The sequence below is a fragment of the Piliocolobus tephrosceles genome, chromosome 9, assembly GCF_002776525.5.
Source record: "Piliocolobus tephrosceles isolate RC106 chromosome 9, ASM277652v3, whole genome shotgun sequence".
NCBI lineage: Eukaryota > Metazoa > Chordata > Mammalia > Primates > Cercopithecidae > Piliocolobus > Piliocolobus tephrosceles.
In genome coordinates this window covers 17028101-17047517 of record NC_045442.1, presented here as the reverse complement: position 1 = coordinate 17047517, position 19417 = coordinate 17028101, and the positions used below count along the sequence as shown (strand labels likewise).

General features: G+C 46.6%; 3 protein-coding genes across 6 annotated transcripts in view; 1 reads left to right on the top strand and 2 right to left on the bottom strand.

The window, feature by feature from the left end:
- Positions 1–7482: 7482 nt before the first annotated feature.
- Positions 7483–14063, bottom strand: C9H10orf82 (chromosome 9 C10orf82 homolog). Of its 3 annotated transcripts, none has more exons than XM_023224303.2 (6): positions 13852–14063; positions 12048–12113; positions 9449–9667; positions 8547–8733; positions 7967–8064; positions 7483–7851 (listed from the first exon to the last, which is right to left on the bottom strand). In XM_023224303.2, the coding sequence occupies exons 2-6, from the start codon at positions 12100–12102 to the stop codon at positions 7706–7708; spliced, it is 705 nt and encodes a 234-aa protein (XP_023080071.1). In that variant the 5' UTR covers positions 12103–12113; positions 13852–14063; the 3' UTR covers positions 7483–7705. The 3 variants fall into 3 exon arrangements, with proteins under 3 accessions (XP_023080071.1, XP_023080073.1, XP_023080074.1); XM_023224305.2 differs by lacking the exon at positions 13852–14063 and adding an exon at positions 13698–13731; XM_023224306.2 differs by lacking the exons at positions 7967–8064; positions 13852–14063 and adding an exon at positions 13698–13734 and having other exon boundaries at positions 7483–7966.
- LOC111550740 lies at positions 12800–16533 on the top strand. Its single transcript, XM_023224287.1, has 5 exons — positions 12800–12815; positions 13691–13858; positions 13896–14059; positions 14200–14266; positions 15998–16533. Exons 1-5 carry the CDS (start codon positions 12800–12802, stop codon positions 16081–16083), a joined length of 501 nt encoding a protein of 166 aa, XP_023080055.1. The 3' UTR covers positions 16084–16533.
- Positions 14987–19417, bottom strand: part of HSPA12A (heat shock protein family A (Hsp70) member 12A) — a 179634-nt gene continuing 175203 nt past the window's right edge. For both annotated transcript variants that reach the window (XM_023224298.2, XM_023224299.1), the window contains one exon: positions 14987–19202. In XM_023224298.2, the coding sequence (XP_023080066.1) occupies positions 18565–19202 (638 nt within the window). In that variant the 3' untranslated portion in view covers positions 14987–18564. The remainder of the gene's footprint in view (positions 19203–19417) is intronic.

The window sequence follows — 19417 nt, the reverse complement described above, 5'->3', positions numbered from 1 at the left end:
TTCCACGGAGATCTTAACTGAATCAAGATGTTAACAGTAACAAAGGTGCAATAAAAAGCCCTTCATTGAGAATCAGGCATCTTCCTTCTGTCTTCCCAGCCTCCATAGGGAGAAAAAAAATGAATACTTTACAAAGCTATTTCACAAAATGTTATGTTAAATGAACAACAAATTACTTTTTCTTTTACTAGCTTTTAATGCTAATAGTGCCATTTATTCCTGACCTTCAGAAATATGAGATATTTTAAATGACAACATAAAAAGGGTTCTTATTTGAAAACCCAGGCTACTTTAGACTGCATATTATTACTTATAAGTATAGCATGTGCCGGCATCATTCATTTCAGCATCCCATTGATATCTAACTGGTATATATTTCAGTTGACATTTATTGTTCTCCTGCATACGTGTCAAATTCCTTAATGCTGACTCTGACAAAGGCAGAGCACTTGGTATACATAAATTACATTTGCTACCATATAATCAGTGTTATCTATTAGAATGCTATTTGTGACAAATCATATTCAAAATAAAAATTGAATTGATTTTTCTGTTATTTTAATATTGTGCCACTCACAGCAAGCCTTTGATTGAATCTTAAACACTTTAATGCTCTATTTTTGTTTGAGGCAGATCAGAAATGGGGTTTGTACTATTCACAAAGCTAAAACAATTTGTAACACAACAAAATCAAATTTCAAAAAGCATTTTTATTTTCAAGCCAAGGGAATAAATTTGGTAAAGCTCTCGTTACGGGGCCCACAACTTAACGACGAAAGCTATGCACGCACGTTTAATTTCTATGCATCCATTTTCATCTAAATTAGATTTTAACTTTAATGCAGGGTATGAAAAGCCTGTACAATTCCTTTGTTTCTACCTTTTCTTTCAAGCAATTGCAAGCTTTCTCCCGGTGAATACAAGCTACACATCATTCTTTGTCCCCCTCCCTCTTGCCAGTTGGTCTGGGCTACCTTCTCTGTGTTCTGGATACAGAGGATCTCTGTTTCTGAGCTACTCTGAGGAGGTGTCTCTCAAGGAGTGCCTGCTTCACCCATATTACTTACAAAATAAATCACACAGCTGGGTGCGGTGGTTCACGCCTATAATCCCAGCACTTTGGGAGGCCAAGGCAGGTGCATCACCTGAGGTCGGGAGTTCGAGACCAGCCTGGCTAACATGGTGAAACCCCATCTCTGCTAAAAATTTAAAAATTTAGCTGGGTATGGTGGCAGGCGCCTGTAATCCCAGCTACTCAGGAGGCCGAGGCAGGAGAATCACTTGCACCTGGGAGGCGGAAGTTGCAGTGAGACGAGATTGCACCATTGTACTCTAGCGTAGGCAACAAAACTGAAACTCTGTCTCAAAATAAATAAATAAATAAATCACATACAACTAGATATGTGATTATCTAGTTATAGCATCATCTAGATATAGCATCATCCTCTTGGGTTAATTTTTAGTTTAAAGCAGGGGTCCGTGAATTAAAGCCCATGGCCACCTGTTTTAGTATGACACAAATGTGGTTTTTACATTTTTAAATGTTCTTTAAAAATTCAAGAGATAAGTAATATTTTGGGATACAAGAAAACTATATGAAACTAAAACTTCAGTGCCCCTAATTTTTTGTTGTAACACAGCCACCTATTCATTTATCTATATAAGTATGTCATATGTATATATATGAGATATGTATGTGTGTGCATGTGTGTGTGTGGCTACTTTCCTGCAAAAATGGTAGAACTGACTAGTTGTGACAGAGACCATATGGCCCATGAAGCCTAAAATGTTGGCTATCTGGCCCTTTATAGAAAAAGTTTTCAAACTCTGGCTTAAAAGAGAGGGTCTTAGTGATTTACGTCCTATTAAAAGGGTTGGCACCTTCAGGGCAGGAGGCTGAGGTGGCACCCAAATTGCTGCATTCATGACAATGAAACTAATAGAAAAGTTTCTTGAACACACTGGTTAAAAGGTCCTCAAAGTGTTCATAAGTAGGTAAAATGGAGGGGCAGGGAACAACCAAGGAAAACCAAACAACCCCAACCTTCACAAAGCTGTAGGTGTGAGATAAATATGCATGAATTGTCAGAATCGCCCTTAGGCAAAAAGGTTGAAAAATATTTTATGGTCACAGCAATTGGGTTGAATTTAAGCACATGGAAGTGGTTTCAGACAAACTGGTACTGGGCAAGGGGTTACAGCGGACAGACTGCAGACCGTAGAGTCAGCGTCTAGGACTGGAGGGTAGAGGTTCCTGCAGTCAGAAAGACCAGGAAAAGCGGCCCCTGTGTGTCCTTCAGGAAAAAACCCATCAGAAATGAGGTGTACAGGACATTGGACTGGGTGCCCAGCTCCCCCAGACCATGGAGTGCCTGGTGTCCCTTCCTCATGGTGCCATAGACTGGTCAGGAGAAGTGAGGGCAGTCTCCCTCTTAGTCTTTGGAGAATCCCGACAAATCTGGTTTGAATCTAAATATAGATGGAAGCTGGTGTACCCCCACATTCTTCTCCCCCACCTCCACATGCTCCATCAACTGAAAATAAGAGGCTACCAAGGAGAAGACAGATGGATGGGGTCTGTCTGCCTGGGTAACCTTGCCTAATGATAGCTCATGCTCATGGGCTGCTCACTCTAGACCTGGAACCAAGGGAAACTTTGGATTGTTTGGGGAGAGCTAATATGCTTAAGGAACCAGAGGCCATCTGGAAAAGAAGTCAAGACGCTGGCTCTTGAAATTCTGGGGTTGAGACCGGGGTCGGATGAGCAAGGCCTAAGAGCAGGGCAGGGAGAGCAAGGGTCTTCATCCCTAGTGAACCTTTCAGCCTTCGCCTTTGTGGCTATCGCTGTCTACTAGTACTTTTCACTGTGGTCAACAGGAGATGGAAAGCCTGCAAGTTTTATGCCTGCAAAATACCATGCTAAGCCTTTTGTGTGAGTTATTTCATTAAATCTTCCAAAATGGCCTCATGAGGAAGGTGTTATCGTCATTTTATAACTGTGAAGACTGAAGCTTGGCGCAGTTAATTTTCTTGCACCAGATTACTAGGCAGTTACAAAGCACAGACCGGTATGAGGACCCCCAAAGCCCAGCTCTCGGCATCCTTAACCCCAGTGTACTGACTCCGGCACATTTATTATACCTTTGTGTTCCTTGCTTATCCTTTCATCTCTTTTCTAAGTTGATTTGATGTTGAAACTATGAGCCATTTAGTAGTAGTTCATGTTACTGTGACAATGGCCACTGAAGAGATCCACAGGACGTGGCAGTCCAGGCATGAAAGTTGAGTGTGAGACCCTGGCCTCAGACTGCCTGAGTTCTATTCCTGGCTCTGCCACTTATTGTCTGTGTGACTCTGAACAAATTGCTTGATCCCTTTGTGCCTCAGTATCCCCACCTATGAAATGAAAGTGGTTTATCCTGATTCAATAAGCTATTCCAGACAAAGAGCTTGAGCAGAAGCGAGCACTCTCCTCACTGGCTGTAGCTATTGCTGTTTTCCTTGTTAGCTAACCACACCTGTGCCGCTTGCCTCACAGGGCAGAATCCCAGGAAGAAAACGGCCGTAGTGCGGAGGGCACTTCTCCAGGAGCCAGGAGCTCTGAACCCTGCTCTGCCAATGACTCACTATGTGGGCTCCAAGACGCTACCCCTAATACTCTCAGTGCATGTCATCTACAGCAATTATTCCAGGTCCTTTTACCCAAATGGTAAATGTAATTGATATAACAATATTTACTGAGCATGTGTGGGCCAGACTGACCACCTGCCTAGTCTCTTACTCTTTATGCCCACACTACTGGGTAGTCTCTTTTGTTATCTTCATTTTAGAAACTAGGAATATGATGCTAAAGAGTTGTGTTAAGGAAGGTGTTCAGAGTCACAAAGCCAGAAAAAAAAAAAAAGAGCTGAGTTGGGATATGAACCCAGAGGGTCTGACTCCTGTCCACACACTCCACAGTTGTGCTTGAGCAAAGCTGTGTTAAAGCTGTGATTAAGGTCCCACTTATAGCCAGCTGGCCACGACCCTGCAGGATGGGGCGTGGGGATGGAGAACCATGGCATCTCCTCTCCACACTGGTCATGAAGAGAACTGTCAATTCTTGGCCGGGCGCGGTGGCTCACGCCTGTAATCCCAGCACTTTGGGAGTCCGAGGCCGGCGGATCACGAGGGCAGGAGATCGAGACCATCCTGGCTAACACGGTGAAACCCTGTCTCTACTAAAAATACAAAAAATTAGCTGGGCATGGTGGCGGGAGCCTGTAGTCCCAGCCACTTGGGAGGCTGAGGCAGGAGAATGGCGTGAACCCGGGAGGCGGAGGTTGCAGTGAGCCGAAATTGTGCCACTGCACTCCAGCCTAGGGGACAGAGCGAGACTCTGTCGCAAAAAAAAAAAAAAAAAAGAACTGTCAATTCTTGCACAGAAAAAGGAAAAGAGGAAGAGGTGACCCCAAAAGAGCACTTGATTGCCATGGAGGTCAAACTATCCCAACAAAAGGCCCAAGTCGACCCAAGGAATGTTCTTATCAGGTAATGGAAATTGTTTTTAGTGGCAAGAATGAGCTCATTACAGATGCAGCTTGTGCTAATAATGATAATTTACTGAGCAGTAAAATCACCTCTCTACCTCCCCCGCCAACAGACGACACTCTAGAAATTATAGGCTAGGGAGAAACAGAAAGGATAAAGATTAAGGAAAAGATTTGCAGTGCGGAACTGCTTAAACAAAGGGAGTTACAGATTTGCACATTGAACTCGGTGATCTTAATCACGAAGTTGTAGAATAATTAGATACTGTTAAAGAATTGTTTAAATTGCCTTTATTCAATTTTGTTACCTCTATCACTGGGTTGTTTTTTCTGGTTTTGTTTCGGTTTTACAGCTCAAGTCATTTTTTAAAAGTTGGTGCAAAATGAATTAGTCAGTGACTTAAATATGGATGCACCATAAGATCCCATGGATGGAAGTAAGATATGGGCAGTTGCAAGGGGTCATTTCAGTCCTCACACCCCATTAATTTCATGGGCAAAGACCCCCAATAACCTTGAGGCCCTAGGAGCTATCTGCAAACTGGGAGAGGGGGTCGGGCACACATCCATTCCTGTTTCTCATTCCTGAGAGGCCAGCACAGATGCAGCAGGCTGGGCCACCCCCCAGTCCTGGCAGTGGGGAGATCTAGCTCCACCTTTCCTTTACAAGATTGTGGGTTTTAACTCTTCCAGGATTTTCAGAGCACTGGGAAAAAATCCCGACAGTTCACTGAGTTTTGCCTCAGCCCTTGGAAGGGAATGCCAGCTACCCTCTATTGAGATGTGGCTTTTTTCCTTTAAACGCTTTTTTTTTTTTTTTTCAGATGGAGTCTCACTCTTTTGCTCAGGCTGGAGTGCAGTGGTGTGATTTTGGCTCACTGTAATCTCTGCCTACACGGTTCAAGAGATCCTCCCACCTCAGCCTCCTGAGTTGCTGGGATTACAGGCATGTGCCACAATGCCCGGCTAATTTTTGTATTTTTAGTAGAGATGGGGTTTCACCATGTTGGCCAGGCTGGTCTCAAACTCCTGACCTCAGGTGATCCACCCGCCTCAGCCGCCCAAAGTGCTGGGATTACAGGTGTGAACCACTGCACCTGACCTTTCTTTAAACATTTAATCTCTAAAATATTAAAGTATCTTTTAATTCAAATAGGGATATTTTTAATGACTTTTTTCTTGCTTATAAAAACAATACCTATTGTCTATGGAAAATTGAAAAAAGCATAAATAAACAAATAAAAGTAACCAATAGGACCATCATCCAAATGACCACTGCTAGCATTATAGGTTAGTACCCCCCCACGCTTTTTTAAAAACAAAAAGCAGGATTATAGTGTGTATGAGTTTGTGTGTCTGAGTAACACACACAGGTCTGGTTTTATTGTACAGTTTTATGACCTGCCTAAGGGATCCTACGTATTTTTATACAACACCATTTTTCCATCGTATCATTTAAAAATAATGAATTGTACCATAATCCTGAACCCTGTGGGGAAGGTGCCGTTATCTGGTTTTGTGTGACAATCTCCCTTTACACACATTCCTGGTTGTTTTTCTAGACAAAGGTTCTTAACTATGCCTGTGGTGGGGACCCACGGCAGTCTAACGAAACCCGTGGGCCTCTTGTCAGATCAATATTTCCAAATGTTTAAAGCAAAATACATAAGATTACAAGGGAAACAATATTGAAATATTATCAAAATATTAAAAAGAACAAATTTATAAAACAGCCATTTGTTTCTTTATTCTTATATTGAATAACAATATGTGAGAGAGTAGATATAGCCACTATAATTAACCACCATGATTATAAAGCGATGAGCTTTTACATCATTCAAGCTGTTTGCAGCCAGAGCCACGTGATACAAAAACATCTGTGACTGCTCTCAGGCTAAGGTGACAGGTCCTGCAGTGGTCTGTGGCTTACATTCATCAAGGAAGGAAATACTAAATTTCGCCTGGAGGTTAGTGAAAACAATGATGTAACTTTTTTTCTCATCAAAGTTCTCTGACCTTCTGACTTCTACCCATGGAATCATGGGAGCTCAGGATGTCCAGGTGAAAATTCTTGCCTTGGAAAAAACCTCTCAGACCCAGACCCAGACCCAGCTTGCTGCCTCGTGTGGCTCTGCATGTTTCTGAGCGGATGACAACGGTCTCATTGTCCCAGGAGCTGTTTTTTTTATTTCTTCTGCATGCGGATGGTTGCTGAGGGAGGTCAGGGTGCCTGCTAGTGGCAAGAGCATGTTATCCAGTGTTACAGCTTGAACCACGTCCCTCAAAAAAAAAAAAAAAAAAGAAAAGAAAAAAACCGTGTGAAAGTCCTAGTCCCGGTACTTTATGTGACTTACTTGGAACTAGAGTCATTGCAGGTGTAATGAGTTACAATGAGGTCACAGTGGAGTAGGGCATGCTCCCGATCCAGTGCAACTGATGTCCTTGTAAGAAGATGGCCGTGTAAGAAGAAAGCAGAGAGGCACCCAGGGAGCCTGGAGTTAGTAGCAAGAAATGCCAACATGGCTGCAAAACACAGCAAGCTAAGAATAGGTGAGGAAGGATTCCCCCACGGGTTTGAGAGGGAGCAGAGCCCTGCTAGCACCCCAGTTTTGGACTTCCCACCCCCAGAACTGTGAGACAATAAATTTCTGTAGTCTTAAGCCACTCAGTTGGTGGGACTTTGTGGAGGCAGCCCTATCACACCAATATAGCTGGTATCTGCCAACTGGATATCCCCTTCTGGGGACTGGGATTCTGGAAAACCAGGGCTGGGGTGGGCGTGGTGTCTGTGTCGCTGTCAGTAACATGCCAGGACCCAGAGACTGTTTGGTTAGAGGGTTGGGCTAGGTCTTCAGTGAAGATCCTGGCCTGGCTGCAGTGTTACCTCGGGGGTTAGGAACCCTAGCTCATGGTGAACATAACCTGGAGAAAACCCGCACAAAAAACTTCAGCATGCGGGAAGCAGCCTCTTTATTCCCACATGACAAAAAAAAAAAAAAAAAAAGGTCTTTATCATTAATGACATGTGACTGTCAACCACTCAGGATGCAGGCGGCAGTTTAAAAATTCTTGTTATTAAATGTCTTTATTGTTCATTGGACATGATTCCAACACGAGAACGGCAGGTTTCGGAAGCCCCACTTAAAGTTCACCTCTCCCTGGGAGACGCTGCGCTTCTAGCCTTCTGCATACTTTGCGGAGGACAGTGGCTCTAGGTAAATCTTCCCACTGCATGGTATACTTGGCCTCTGAGCGCAGCCACATGTCAACGGAGTTCTGGGGTCCTCTCTCAGGGGCCTTCCAAGGGCAGGGCAGCTTCCATCTAGGAGAGAAACCATCCGTGTGAGTTGAAGGCACCTGGTCCAGCTAAGCTGAAAAGCCACTGCACACATTTCATTCCCTACAGTAGTAGGAAGGAAAGAGACAGCCCTCCTCACCTGGAATAGAAAAATCGGGATATTTTGGCAGCAGCTCTTCATGCTGCAAAACTTTTGGAGGAGGAGCAGAAGTTTTTGTGGAGCTAACTCCGTATATTCTAAAACAAGAACAGAAGTCACGAAGTTATGGACCTTTCATTCAGAATAGAATAAGAATAAATATAAATACAATATATAAGAGTAAATATATGAACATGGTATGTTTATTTCCTTACAATTTATTCTAAAGGCAAAGATCATCCTCCTCATTTTGCAGAAGAGAAAACTGAGGCCACTCAGTACCCTTGGGCCGTAAGCCACTGCCAGGATGGTAGCCCTGCTGGTTTTTACTCCCAGCCCCTCCCTGCAAACCAGCAAAGACCACAGGTAGAGCTGCTGGAGAATGCTGAGCACAGGTCAGGAGCAGGGGGCAGCTGCCTACTGGGGAAGCCCTGAAACTGCAAATGAGGCACCTTTTCTAAGACAAATCACACACAAATTGTCCTAGTGCTGGGATGGGGACATCTGGTAAACCCCCGTCCTGGGTTTGCACTTCTCCCTGTGATCTTGTGCCTGGGGTGCCGACCCGAACCAGACTCACTCTTCATACGGTTTCAGATGTGCTTTCTTGGCCCGCTCTGTGATGTCCAGGAAGTCCTTGTAGCAGTTTTTGGCCATGACAGTGTATCTCGTGCCACAGCCAAATTCAGTGACCCTGGCTCTCGGCAGGTAGCCTGCCCAGCCAGGGATTGGAGGCTCCTGGAGAGGTTTCTTTACATATTTGCATTCTGTAAAAAGACACCATGGCACAGAGAAAGCAACTAAAACATGTTATCCACTGATCCAGAAGCTGAGGCCTGAAAACTTGTGACTTGCCTAGGGTCTCCTAGTTCTCAGACCAGCACCCTCTTCCGTAACCAGGACTGTGCTCTGTCCCCTAGAAATGTTTGTTTCTGGCCAGGCACTGTGACTCATGCCTGCAATCCCAGCACTTTGGGAGGCCGAGGTGGGCAGATCACCTGAGGTCAGGAGTTCGAGACCACCCTCGGCAACATGGTGAAGCCCTGTCTCTACTAAAAATACAAAAAGTAGCCGGGCATGGTGGCATGCACCTGTAGTCCCAGCTACTTGGGAGGCTGAGGCGGCAGAATCACTTGAACCTGGGAGGCAGAGGTTGCCGTGAGCTGAGATCGTACCACTGCACTCCAGCCTGGGCAACAGAGTGAGATTCTGTCAGAAAGAAAGAAAAGAAGAGAAGAGAAGAGAAAAGAAAAGAAGGAAAGGAAAGGAAAGGAAGAGAGAAAGGAAAGAAAGAAAAGAAAAGAAAAAAGAAAAGAAAAAAGTATCTTTCTCATTTTAAGAAATGGAGCCTTTGCGTTTGGCACTGACCCCTGGGATTTGGAACTGTGTGGGATTCTGGGTACTCTGGGGCAGCTCAGCTGGCCTATGAGAATCTGCATGGGTGACCAGGGGTGAGGGGAAATGGTTTCAGGACACTGCTACCCAGGAGCAGGGGGTGGTGCTGCCGATTGTACTGGTGCAGGGCCCGCAGGACCGTCTCCTCAGAGTTGACAGGCTTCAGTTTCGGGGCAGTGGCCACTGAGCAGCCAAATTCCCGCAGCTGGTCTTTATAGCGCTGTGTTTTCTCCTGGAAGGTTTTCACACAGTGGTTCATATCATCCTCCCTGGACATTCCTTGGCAGCTGAGGAATGGTACGAAGCCTGCAAGAGCCAAATGGAATCACGGCCTTCAGCAAGACTGGCCAGCAAGGAATTCAGAGCCCGCCTAAACTCCCCAGCATTTCAGCCCACCCTTTGGCATTTCTTCCTCAGCCAACACTACATTTTTCCAAAGGCCATTAATACAAACAGTGCTGTTGTTTCCACTGTGACTGGGCCCTCCCAAGGTCACAAAAAATGACCTTGGAGCTGGGGAGGGAAGGCCCATTTCAACAAAGGCGGTGACAGTAATACTCTTTGAATAGCAAAGCCCCTGATGTCAGCCTGATGGAAAATGGGGAAAGCATTTAATGGGCCAAAATGATAGTCTAAGGAGTAATTGAAATTATTCATCTTTTTAGAGAGAGAAAGCTTATTTTCCTCGACACTTCCCAAATGCAATTTGGGATCTTTCTTGCCGGACCATCAGGAAATTGCAGGCTTATTAAGAGCAGAGCCCTATTACACGAAAAGGTAAATTCATTATCTGCAAGACCCACTCCTAGCACAATTTTTCACCATTTCCCACCAAGTAACATATAATCATTACAATTAGTATGGGTAAAACACAACTATTTACTGAAACTGGAGGCTGAATCCTAAGTACTATAACATTGTCACAATAAAGCCATTTTTTTTTTTGCAGAACAAATGAGGAAAACTGGTTAAGAACTTGGTTTTAAACTGCAAAATAAATAAATAAATCTCTCTCCTTATGGAAGCCCAACATTTTTGCCATGGTCTCCAGGAAAACAAAACCTGACTTGGGAGTTGAAAGTAGCAATCCTCACCCCCTGAGCCCTACCATAACCCCCTCTGGAAGAATCTAATTACTAATCTTGACAGTGTTGGAAGCCTTCCACACATCGCCCAGTCTCCCCAACCCTTGGACGATTAAAAGATATCCTAATATTAGGAAGACCCTAGGGGCCTTGCCACAGTCGTTTCCCTGCCATCAGGGCCTACTTTGATCTGCCTAGGTTTTATATTAGTGCATATATGCACGCACATAAGCATACAAGCTACCTTTATCGAGTCTCGCTAAGGACCAAGACATTTAAAATAGGTTATGTATGCTGGCTCCTTTAATCCTCACAACAATCTTATGGTATCCCATGTAGTGGATTGAACTGTATCCTCCAAATAGATATATCCAAGACCTAACCCCTGGTTCCTGTGAATGTGCTCTTATCTACAAATAGGGACTTCTCAGATGTAACTAAGGGTCTAGAAATGAGATCATCCCAGATTTAGGGTGGGTCCTAAATCCAATGACTGATGTCCTTACAGCTGAAAGAAGAGGGAGACTTGAGACACAGGGGTAAATGCCATGTGAGGATGAAGTGACTGGAGAGATGCTGCCACAAGCCAAGAACACTGGGGCCACCAGAAGCTGGAAGAAGCAAAGGTGGGATCCTTCTCTAGTGCCTTCAGAAAGAGCATGGCCCTTTGGGCACCTCGATTTCAAACATTTGGCCTCAGAACTGTGAGGGAATGCATTTCCATTGCTTTAAACCACCTAGTTTGTGGTAATTTGTTGCAGTGGTCCTAGAAAACTAATACATCCATTTTATAGAATGTTGTACTTACCACAGAGAGGCAAGTTATTTACAGTCTCATCGACGGTGGCCAAACAGAGATTTGAACCTCAGCTTGTCAGAACCCAAAGCCCATTCTCAACTAGCCGTTAGGACCAGGGTGAGGCTGGGCAACCTTGGAATATCCCCCTAGCACCACTCCTCCTGAGAACGGCTGTATGGGAGAGCCAAGGGTCTGTGGGGACCACTGGGTTTGTCACCCACAGGGATATGACTTAGTAAGTTCTCAGTAGCCCAGAAGCCTGAGGAGGAATAGCCTCTAGGTAGGGCAACCAATTGTCCTGGTTTGCCAAGGACTGAGGATTTTCCCAAATGCAAGATTTTCAGTGTTAAGGAAAGTCCCAGGCAGTCCCAGGACAAAGGCAGTTCCAGGTAGACCAGGGCTGTTGGTCAGCCTTCCTTTAGGGGATGCAGGAAAGGATGGGAGCACAAGGATAACCTTTGTGGAGGACTTGAGAAAACTTGGGGAGGACAGGGCCTCTACTTATTCGTGTGTCTATCCTCATCACATTGTGTCTATCCTGGTCCAGATTCTTTCAGCAGGCTTTAAGTCCTTCCTCTGCATACCAGGCCATGTTCTGGGACATGTGGTCTAAGTTCTGCCTCTCAGAACCCAGCCATCAGCCATTTTCAGCGATGAAATGCTCTCAATGCATGTCTCAAAAGCTAGGCGCCTAGACTGGTCCAGTTGGCTGCACAGACACAGACAGTGGGTCAAGGCAGGGACAGAGACCAGGACACGGGTTCCCCTGCCGGGCACAGCTGTAGGGCACATCCACACTTACCGCTGTAGCCTGGTGTGATTGGCAGGTTTCTCATGAAGGTCTTAGAAGGCTCCATGATTTCGCTCTCTGTTAGTGGAGGGAAGAGGGAATGAAATGATCTCATCAAAAGTCACTACCTTAAGGAATTACTGTTGAGTGTGCACAAGCTCTTGGAAGCAGAAGAATGACTGCCAGGGGTTGGGCCTGAGAGGCAGCACTACCATCTTACCCAAAGCCAGTGACATAGCTGGCTTCAGCCATAAACCAATGACCTATTGCCAAGGGCCCATCACCTTTTCTGTTAACTTGGATAACAGTCTGTAGATCACACCTACCAGCATCTCCTCTCCCTGGAAGCACCCACCCCTCCATCCAACCTCCAGCCATCCAATAATTGTGAACTAGACTCATACTATGGCTGTGAAACATGATAGAGGCTGGGAATGCAACGCTGAGCAAGCCCAGAAGCTCCTGTGTGAGGTTCATGAACCTCAGGGGAGGCGAGAGATGAGGCCTGCACACCCCGGGACCCCCTTCTTGATCCAGGTGAAATCAGGTTGCAGTGGTGATGTTTGCCAGCCCCCACCATCACCCCTGGAACATCTGACAATGTCCAGAGGCATAGTTGGCTGTCAGAAGTGGGGGATGGGATGCTACTGAACATCCTGCAATGCACAGGAGCCTCCCCGCATCCTCCAGCACACACACACACGCACGCACGCACAAGGGAGAAGTTCTGGCTTGAAGGAATCAGGAAGTCCCAAAAGGCAGACATGGAGTCCAAGGAGGGTAAGCAGAGGCCACCCTCTGCTTCAGCGGGCTCCACTGAAATGTCAGTTTATGTGAATGCTGTTTCTGCAATAAGACATCTTCCCTCTTTGGGCATCGCTGGTCATTCCCCCCCAGTGGGCTGAGGCCTTGCCAAGTCCTGCCTGCTGAGCCAGTTCATCTCTTTAAAGCAATGCCCTTGAGGCTGGAAGAAGAGGATTCAGGGTAGAGGGGAGGGCCACAGTCATGGCTTAGTCAGCAATGATGGGGATTGTTAAGACAGTTCAGCCCCTGCCAGGCTGACAGCAGTGAGGACTGTGCCATGTCTAGGCCCGTCTAACCCCTGGCATCACGTACCTGGCTCCTGGGAGGAAGCACTGAGCCTGGAGTCAGACAGACCTGGCTGTGAGACCATGTCCCACCCATACTGACCAGCTGCTTACTTTTCTGAAAGCTTTCCACGCTTGTTTAAGTCCTCTCAACAGCTCCATGATATAAATGCTATATTATACCCATTTCCCGATTTAAAAAGGCAACAGACAGGGAACACGGGCTATGCCCATGCAGTTGCAGCAGAACCGCATTCTCCTTTAATCCCCACAGCTTCCCTAAGAATGAGTTCCTGTTGGAACCTCCATTTTATAAATGAGAAAAATAAGGCACAGAGAGGTGAGGTAACTGTTTCAGGGTTCCAGAGTGAAAGGGGGTGTGAACAGATGACCTCTAAACTCTCAGGGACAGGATATGTTGTTCAAAAGCTGGGGTAAAAGCCTGCCCGGAGGTGGGCAGGGAGGACCCCGGTGGGGAGAGAGGCGATGTCCTGAGAAAGGGGGCTAGGAGGGAGTAGAAAGTACCAGCAGGACCCCTCCTACCATCCTCTTCCAAACCCACCCCAGCGCTCACCTGGGCGGGGCTGGCTGTATCCGGTGCCCACCTGGCCTCTGCCGGGCCGCCCGGGATCCCTGCCTTCCACCAGGCCTTTGTGCGCTCACCCCGTGGAGCACAAAGGCCCCACCGCTGCCAGCCTGCCCCTCCCCCACTCTTCCCGGGGTCCCACCTGGAAGGTGGGTGAACTGAGTGAATCTGGGGCGCTTCCCCCAGCGCCCGGCAGAGCCCGCCCCACCGGTGTAAAGTCGGGCATCTGGGCAGCAAACATCTGGCCTCGGAGCTGTCCTCCGCGCCTTGGCTGCCCCAGGTATGCAGAGGGCTCTAGGTCAAAGCGGGCGTTTTTGCGGGTAGAGACACCGCGGCGGCTGGGCCTGCTGGTCTGGCTAGGGAAGCGGGTGGGCGGGAACAGGGGGCGGGGCCGGCAGTGGGCGGGAGGAGGCGAGGCCTGGGGGCCCTGGCGCCTCCAATACAGAAGCTTCCTGGGCCTGGCAGCCCCTCCCTCACTGTCTCTTGTTAGGAGAGGCAGATTTTCAGGTGGCCCGGACAGGTGAAGGCGGAGAAGAGTGTCTGTGCAGCTGGGGAAGGTGAGTCATCCTTCTTTCTAATCACCCTTGGTGGGGCACCCAGACTTCCTCTCATTGGATTGAAACCTACCAAGATGTCCGCCCTATGAACCAGATTTTGTGGGGGCGGGCACGCGCTGGCTGCTTCCTTTACAGAAAACGACGCTGAAGCTGCGCTACTTCCAGGACACGCTTGTTTGCTGCACCTCCAGGCCTTCCCTATCTCTACTTGTCTAAAAATTGAATTGCAAATGAAGGCTGGTGGAGCCTACCACCATTTATACCTCTCTTTTATCACCCCATTTAGAAATACCTCGGGCCATCAGGAAGCTTTCAGAGCCAACTCTGGAGGGTGACTCAGATGTCGGCTCTGGACACAGCCAGTTTCACGTGAAGGCTGGGATGCCCAGGGGCAAGAGCCCGGCCAGGCCTTCTGCATGTTTTAGTGACTTTCACTGGGGTGCAGTGGCATTGGCAGTGGTCACTCTGCTTACCTGCCCTCCTTCTGGCTAGATCACTTTCTTCTAGAGAAAACGGGCTCTGTGCATATCGATGGGGCCTTGGTTCCCAGCAAACAGAGGACCTAGTTTTGTTAGAATAACTTAATAAAACGTATAGCACCTGGAAAAAACTGAAACTCTCTCTCCACCACCTGAGATGGGGTAGAGAGGGAGGTCAGTACTGATGTGTCCATCATGCAGTTTACAAACCCAGGATGGGGGAAAAACAATCTGGGCCATATGAGATTCAGAGTTTTGCTTTATTAGGCATCGGTGAAGACAAGAGTTTGCAGACACAACCCTGTCTGGTGGTGAACTGCTGCAAAGTTCTGTGAAGTTTGAATTTATCTTGTAGTGAACGAGACCCCAGTAGCTGATATTTTAGAATACTGGTCCATATTTCAAGCAGATGAGAGGTGTGACATTATGGCCAACAACTTTTATACTAGCCATCCACTTAAGCCATTTCCCAGCATACATATGCAGCTTAATCACAGCTATACATTTCTACAATGTGAAATTCGATCTTTGACTAATAATGCGTTTTGACTCCTGTTTACATTGGTGCATGCGATTCTTTGCTACCCTGGCAATTAACCAGACCTGGACTCTAAAAGCTAAACTTGGTCTAAATAACATTCTAAGGGTAAGGCAGCCTCTATAATCTGGACTCAGCCATCATTTTGCAAAAACAGTTGTATGGTTCCTCCTGTTTCCCCGCCTGTCTGTAACCTGTCTGTTACTCAGCATTTATTCATGCCTGCTGTGTTCGGAAAGGGCGGTTACGAGGGAAAGCCTTGATGATTCCGCTTCCTAGAAAGGTGAATATCAGATAATATGTCGGGGACAACTGAGTAATGGGTCAAGACAACAGGCCTCGTAGATGCTTTCTAAGATTAGAAAAATGTGTTCAAGTGTACTTATCCAGTGCTCTTATTCTAGAATATTCCAGTGGGGGTAGGGAAGGAGGGATGGATTTGGGGGTTTTGTTTAAGGACTTTGACAACTGGGGCTGCAACTCTGTGGCCAAAAGATAAAATTATCATCCTCTCCATCACCTGTCTGCCAACACTGCAGATTTCTATCTGCTCATTTAAGAGAAACAGTACACAGGGAGATAGCGTTAATGCAAGGTGGGAAAGGCTTTACATTAGCCCAAAAAAGAGGGGCTTGGCCATGTTACTCACACTTACACTTAGCCAAGCAGAAAAGCTGGGCTTATGTACCACTTGGTTTCTTTCTTTGACCCTAGCATCCCGAAAACATTACACACAGTGGACCACGCTTTGCCCTCAGAGTGACTGCTCTGTCCCGGAAGGAGAGGTCAACGACCCCTGAGGACGCAAAGCGTTTCTTAGTTTGTTCTGTGCAGTCACATTGCTTCCAGACCCAGAACATTCAGCTCTTGAAGTCTGCACAGGAGAATTGATAGAATCTGCTCCTTTCGATGGAATCTGTGACTCTTTGGGAAGGATGTGCATGGAGAAGGGTCTGATGAGGCTCCTGATCCAGGCGGTCCATGTGTGTTCAGTGTGTTCTGACCCTAGGCACCTCTGTCTATTGCTCAGTCTTGCGTACATAGTCCATAGCTTGGCATCAGCACAAACTGATGCTTAGTGAGCACAATTAAGAAATCAAACTGTGGAAAATTAAGGACAGTAACAAAAGTATCATCAACAAAAATCAAGGATCATTTTCCTTTTTGAAACAAGAAAAGCGCATCATAGAAACAAAGATTCTGTACAATATTCTAACATTATATGTACATAAAATTATATTACTAATAACTACATTGAAAAGTCTTATTTGTAGAATATGGCTGGCAACAAAGACCCATACCATTTAGCGTTTGAAGCAGGGCAGGTAGCAAGAGAACACTAGCAAAGACACCTTTGTGCCTGGATACACAATCCCGCTACTAAGTTATGTGACTAACCAGCGCTCTCTAGTTCTGTGGTTTGTTTGTGTTTCACATTCTAGTAGGGAGTTCTGCAGCAGGCGATGTGAAAAAGGAGACATGGTCAAATGAAATGTGAAATGCTGTTTAAAATCTGCATATTGGCTATGATAATGGGTTTGTGAATCCAAGTTGCATTGGAAGTTCGCTCATTCTCCATTCATTATGCATGCCTCCAGTGATTTAATGAATTTCAGCAGGTGGAAAAAACAGCTTTGAACAGATCAGATGGGCTGTGAGTCAGATTCTTGATTCTTTTTCCTCATTTGGCTCCTGAATATTGCAGAAAACTGATTTTGTACAGTGGGGAAGGAGAGAGTGAAGACCCTCCGATTGGTTCCTCAGTCAGCTCTGTTCTTGGTGTCCCTTTCTTGCAATTTTTTTTTCCCTCCCTTGGCCCTTCCTGTGAGGGTTAAAAGTACCATCTCCAGGCCAGGTGGAGCCCCAATCCCATTGACCAAGAGGGCAAGGTATGGGGTCACCTTCACGTGTAAGCACTCTTCCTAAGGGAGCCCAAAGGGAACACCTGCAGAGTGCAAGCTGTGGTCTGTGTGTGAACTTTCACGAAATCTCAAGTTAGTATTTCTCGAATTTCAGTTGAACCATGATGCAGTCTACACTACAAATGCAGATTCTGGTGCAGTTGGCCTCAGTTAAAAAGGGCCCAGATCCAGGAACCCATTTTGAACACGTACCCAGGCAATTCTGATGCAGGCAAGCCACAGGCCTGCTGTGAAAAAACAAAACAAAACTTGACTTAATCCATCAAGTATAGATCTACAAATTATTTTTAGAGAGACTTGAAAAACTGAAGGTTTTAATGAAACATTGCATAGCACAGATTCTCTTCCCAAATTTCACCCATGTATTCCTTTCAAAATGTGGGACTCAATGGCCAAAACTCTTAGGGAGATGAAGGTGAGTGGGAAGGTGGGGTTAATTTAAAATCTGTCTGCTTTTCAAGGTGAGGGGCTCTTCTGGATGCCTGGGCTTGGTGATGCAAACAAGACCAATGGCAACTTCATTTTCTTACCCAGAATTCCTACTAGGGTTCACTAGAATTACTTATGAACTCAGAAATCAGGGCTGGGCATGCTGGGAATTTATATCACAGCATATAATTTGGGATACGTCAGTAACTCTTTACTATCTATTTCCATCATAGCAAGTTTTCACCTGCTAAGAATGTGAGGTATCAGCTCTCCTACTCGCAAAAGTCCTGGTGGATTACCCAAGGCTACGGTTATTCTTCCCCGAACCTCCTTGCTATTTAAATTATATGAGAACCTAAAACAGTGCCCAGTGTAGGCAGCCTTCTACCACCAGCTAAAAGCATTCCCAGTTCCCACTGAATCACCACTTTTAATCACATGATGATGAAAAGACATTAACTGCAGATGGGTGGCATTTTATATTGACTGCCATCCAAAAAATTTAAAAAGAAAAGTCTCAGATGAAGATCTCCTGGTTCAAAGATCTCATTTTAAATCTAGAAAGACAGCAATAGGGCATCCTAAATTCTACTTAACGGAGATCTGTTCAAAGCAGCGCAACCACTGCTGCAGCAATGTACTGATTCCCTTCTCCGTGGCCGTTTCACCACTTTTGTACCTATGAAACTAGCTGCTCCTCCAGGATCCTTTAATTTTCTATGCCTAAACTTTAATCTTAATTTCTGTTTTTCTGACTCCAGTGTGCCCTCAAAAGTCACTAATTATTTCCAGCCCTGATTGTTCTCATCTTCCCTGCTGAAATTCATATGGGCAATGGCGAGGGTCAAGGTTAGGGAAAGAACAGTCAAGGTTGAGGTCAGCAGATGCAGATAAGTTGAGTCCCAGGGGGCAGGCAGCGGGGCGGGAGGGTTAGTAATTTAAGAAGTCGATCCCAACTTTGACACTCTTCGAAGTGGCTATATCAATGGCTGTGGCTTTGATCTCGGTGTCCCCAAACTGCATAAGGGTCTGGATCTCCCTCCGGGCGGGCACTGCGGTGCCACTGGTCCCTGTGAGATCCAGGCGAAGTGTGCCACACTTCTTCACCCCGGGATCAGTGATGAAGCTGACGTTGTCATGCTCAGAGCTGTAGATGTTGATGACAATGACCAGCTGGGAGGGCTTGGCCGGGGTGTAGCTACGCTTGACCAGCTCACCCAGGGCCACAGACTGGTCGGCAGAGATGAACTTGTCGAAGACGTCGGTGCACCACCGAGTGCCATCCTTCACCAGCAGCTTCTCGGGCGGGTGCTTGCCCTCCACGTAGCGGTTCAACACGCCCACCCCATAGGTGAGCGGCGACCGGCGAACCTTGATGACCGCGGGGTCCAGACCAAAGAGGACGGCGCCCTTGAGGATGGTGAGGCCCACGTCCTGGGGAATGATGATCCGGCACTGGTCCCCGAAGGCAGCCTGCACCGCCTGCTGCAGGAGGGGCGCCTCGGCAAAGCCGCCCACCAGAAAGAGGAACTTGACGGTGGACACCTCGGGCTTCTGAAACAGGTCCCCTGGAAGGAAAGAGGCAGGGAGAATGTCCTGTCACCAAAAGCCAGCAAGGAAGGGGGAACTAGGCTGCCTGCATCTGTGGGGAATGGACAAGACCACTTGCGCCAATGGGAGGGCAGCCTTACTCTGAGCTACTTGAACAGAATCTTTGCAGAACTGGTCTTTTAAAGAAAGGGAGTTTGCACACCAATATGTTACGGAATAAAAGCCAGAGCTG

What these genes read in the sequence shown, in the direction of transcription:
- C9H10orf82 (XM_023224303.2), bottom strand. Translation starts at nt 12,102, where the DNA reads ATGGAGCCTTCTAAGACCTTCATGAGAAACCTGCCAATCACACCAGGC. An exon ending in CATCTGAAACCGTATGAAGA is followed by an intron (nt 8,065 to 8,546) that starts GTGAGTCTGGTT and finishes TTCTTGTTTTAG; the next exon opens with AATATACGGAGTTAGCTCCA. An exon ending in TCCCGATTTTTCTATTCCAG is followed by an intron (nt 7,852 to 7,966) that starts GTGAGGAGGGCT and finishes TTTCTCTCCTAG; the next exon opens with ATGGAAGCTGCCCTGCCCTT.
- LOC111550740 (XM_023224287.1), top strand. An exon ending in CGCGGCGGCTGGGCCTGCTG is followed by an intron (nt 14,060 to 14,199) that starts GTCTGGCTAGGG and finishes GTCTCTTGTTAG; the next exon opens with GAGAGGCAGATTTTCAGGTG. An exon ending in TGTCTGTGCAGCTGGGGAAG is followed by an intron (nt 14,267 to 15,997) that starts GTGAGTCATCCT and finishes CTTTGACCCTAG; the next exon opens with CATCCCGAAAACATTACACA.